This window comes from Lactuca saligna, chromosome 5 (assembly GCF_052625555.1).
Source record: "Lactuca saligna cultivar CGN05327 chromosome 5, ASM5262555v1, whole genome shotgun sequence".
Taxonomy (NCBI): Eukaryota; Viridiplantae; Streptophyta; class Magnoliopsida; order Asterales; family Asteraceae; genus Lactuca; species Lactuca saligna.
In genome coordinates, this window is record NC_136421.1 from 173,972,872 (window position 1) to 173,975,507 (window position 2,636).

The 2,636-nt window shown below is 34.4% G+C and overlaps 1 protein-coding gene across 1 annotated transcript; it reads left to right on the plus strand.

Annotated features, from left to right (window-relative positions):
- Window positions 1–733: 733 nt before the first annotated feature.
- LOC144997517 (peroxidase 16-like) lies at window positions 734–2,336 on the plus strand. The gene is made up of 4 exons (XM_078957418.1): window positions 734–968; window positions 1,068–1,259; window positions 1,488–1,653; window positions 1,773–2,336. Exons 1-4 carry the CDS (start codon window positions 768–770, stop codon window positions 2,168–2,170), a joined length of 957 nt encoding a protein of 318 aa, XP_078813544.1. The 5' UTR covers window positions 734–767; the 3' UTR covers window positions 2,171–2,336.
- Window positions 2,337–2,636: the final 300 nt, after the last annotated feature.

Consider the following 2,636-nt stretch of genomic DNA (forward strand, 5'->3'; position numbering starts at 1 on the left):
AATCCCAATTATAAAATCTTGTTCACATGAGTTCATCAATCAATGTCCTTAAGTCTACTCTTTTCAATTTCATGCCAACCATCCCTAATATTAAAACGAAATAAAATAACATCAGGAAAAGTAAAATGCTTTTTAAATACTTTCAATGTACCCACCTTTGCATCAACAATTAAGCCATCGATTTATTTTACATATTTTATAGCTAAGAAATTTCTGTTAATATAACAACCCAAGTTATATTTTATATGAATTATAGTTATTTTATTAAAAAGTCATCACTTCTTAATTTCAACATTTTAAATCAAACCTATTTGTGCAGTATGACTAAAAACCATGTTTTAATATACTAATTAGATATCATGAACAACAATTATTGAACAAATAAAAGTTAAAAAAACAAAAAAAAAAAAATCTAGAGTACGCGTGGAATAGATAAACTCCAATGACATTTTTATGCTCACAACAGAAAGAAAAGTAACATGCCGAAATACATAGTCATCGAAATAATTGAAATACCACATAATAACAACCATGTGTATATAATTATATACATATTCGGTTTGACTAAATACCCCTGGATAATCAAATCAAAGCTCAATAAACTTGCACCATTATAGTTGAATAAGGTAAATAAAAAAAAAAATTTAACACACATCTATGTATGTATGTATAAGTCAATGATGATATATCATATAATACTATGTAGGTATCTATATAAACAATCTTCATCGCCCACAATCGTATAACAAAGAGAAAAGGAAAGCAAAATGAACAAGCAAACGCTATGTTTGGTGTTTCTCTCTTTCTTTGTTGCTTCATCTTATGCTCAACTTAGACAAAATTTTTATCAGAGCACTTGCCCGAACGTTGAATCCATAGTAAGATCAGCCGTCACCAAGAAATTCCAGCAGACCTTCGTCACTGTTCCCGGCACTCTCCGCCTCTTCTTTCACGACTGTTTTGTTAGGGTTCGTCTCCTTTTTCTCCATAACCACTTTTTAACTTCGAATTTCTTAATTAATCTGTATCATAACCAATTAACGTATATGTCATGCATGTATATATAGGGATGTGATGCTTCGGTTTTTCTTGCAACTCCAAACGCTGAGAAGGATCATCCCGATGATCAGTCACTCGCTGGAGATGGATTTGACACCGTCATTAAAGCCAAGGCTGCACTTGATAGCAATCCTAATTGCCGGAATAGAGTTTCATGTGCTGATATATTGGCTCTTGCAACCAGAGATGTCATAGTCTTGGTAAGAACTCCATGTTACGCTTAAATGTAGCTTTTAAGAAAATCGTATGTATCGAGTAAAAATGATATATTATAGAAAACCTCGAAAGCATAAAACCTTTTTTAATATAGTTATTCCTTCGTATAGTTCATGTAAAGTTTTTGTCTTACTGTGAAAGGATATAATATTTAAAGTGTTAATGAAAAGACTATATATCCTTATAATTTTCGGTTTGCTTAATATATATAGGCAGGTGGGCCATCATACAGTGTAGAATTGGGGAGAAGGGATGGGAGAATCTCCACCAAGGCAAGTGTTCAACACAAACTTCCACAAGCATCTTTCAAGTTGGATCAACTTAACACCATGTTCGCTTCTCATGGTCTATCTCAAACCGATATGATTGCACTTTCAGGTAAATAGTTAATACAACTTGATCTCGATAAGGTCCCATAATTTTACGTAACTCTTGTCAAAATGAGCATTCATATTGATCGGGTATTCATTAACATTGTATATAACCATTTTCTGTAGGTGCACATACACTTGGGTTCTCTCATTGTGGCAAATTCTCGGGACGTATCTATGGAAAGAGCGGAATAGACCCAACCCTAAACAGACAATACGCTCTTCAGCTAAGACAAATGTGTCCGATTAATGTGGATCCTAGGATTGCCATTAACATGGACCCAACCACTCCTCGGACTTTTGATAATGCGTATTTCCGAAACCTTCAACAAGGAAGAGGCTTGTTTACTTCCGATCAAGTCTTGTTCACTGACAGCCGGTCAAAGCCAACAGTCAACCAATTTGCCTCTAGCAACAGTGCTTTCAACCAGGCTTTTATTACCGCCATCACCAAGCTCGGACGAGTTGGGGTTTTGACTGGTAGCAAGGGGGAGATCAGACGCGATTGCAGCATGCCTAACTAGAAAGACATGATCTTATTTCCATTTATTATTATTGATTTTAAAATCCAAGTTGTAAAGTTTATTTGCCAATAAGTAGCTACAACTGTACAATGCTTGCAGCTTTTGAGGGACGATCATGTTGGTTTGGTTGTGAGTAATAAAATTAATTCTCCTGTAGTATTGTTCATGAGGATTTTTTCTGACAAAAAGAGAAAATTTTCATTTTATATTTACTGTTACGAGGAAACGTGATTGTACTAGATTTTGGAAGCAGAAAAGGAAACCCATGATGATGCGCATCTGTCTCTAACTGAATATTGATGAATGAAGCGTAGAAATTAAGAAATGGAGAAGAAAATGATTTTCTTAGAATTAACCATCTGCATTAAGTAAGTTCGACTTGTATTTCATAAACTGACCATACCTTGTTGACTCATATCACCCAACAGCCTACTTTTTAGGGAATACGTAGAACCATAAAATAAAT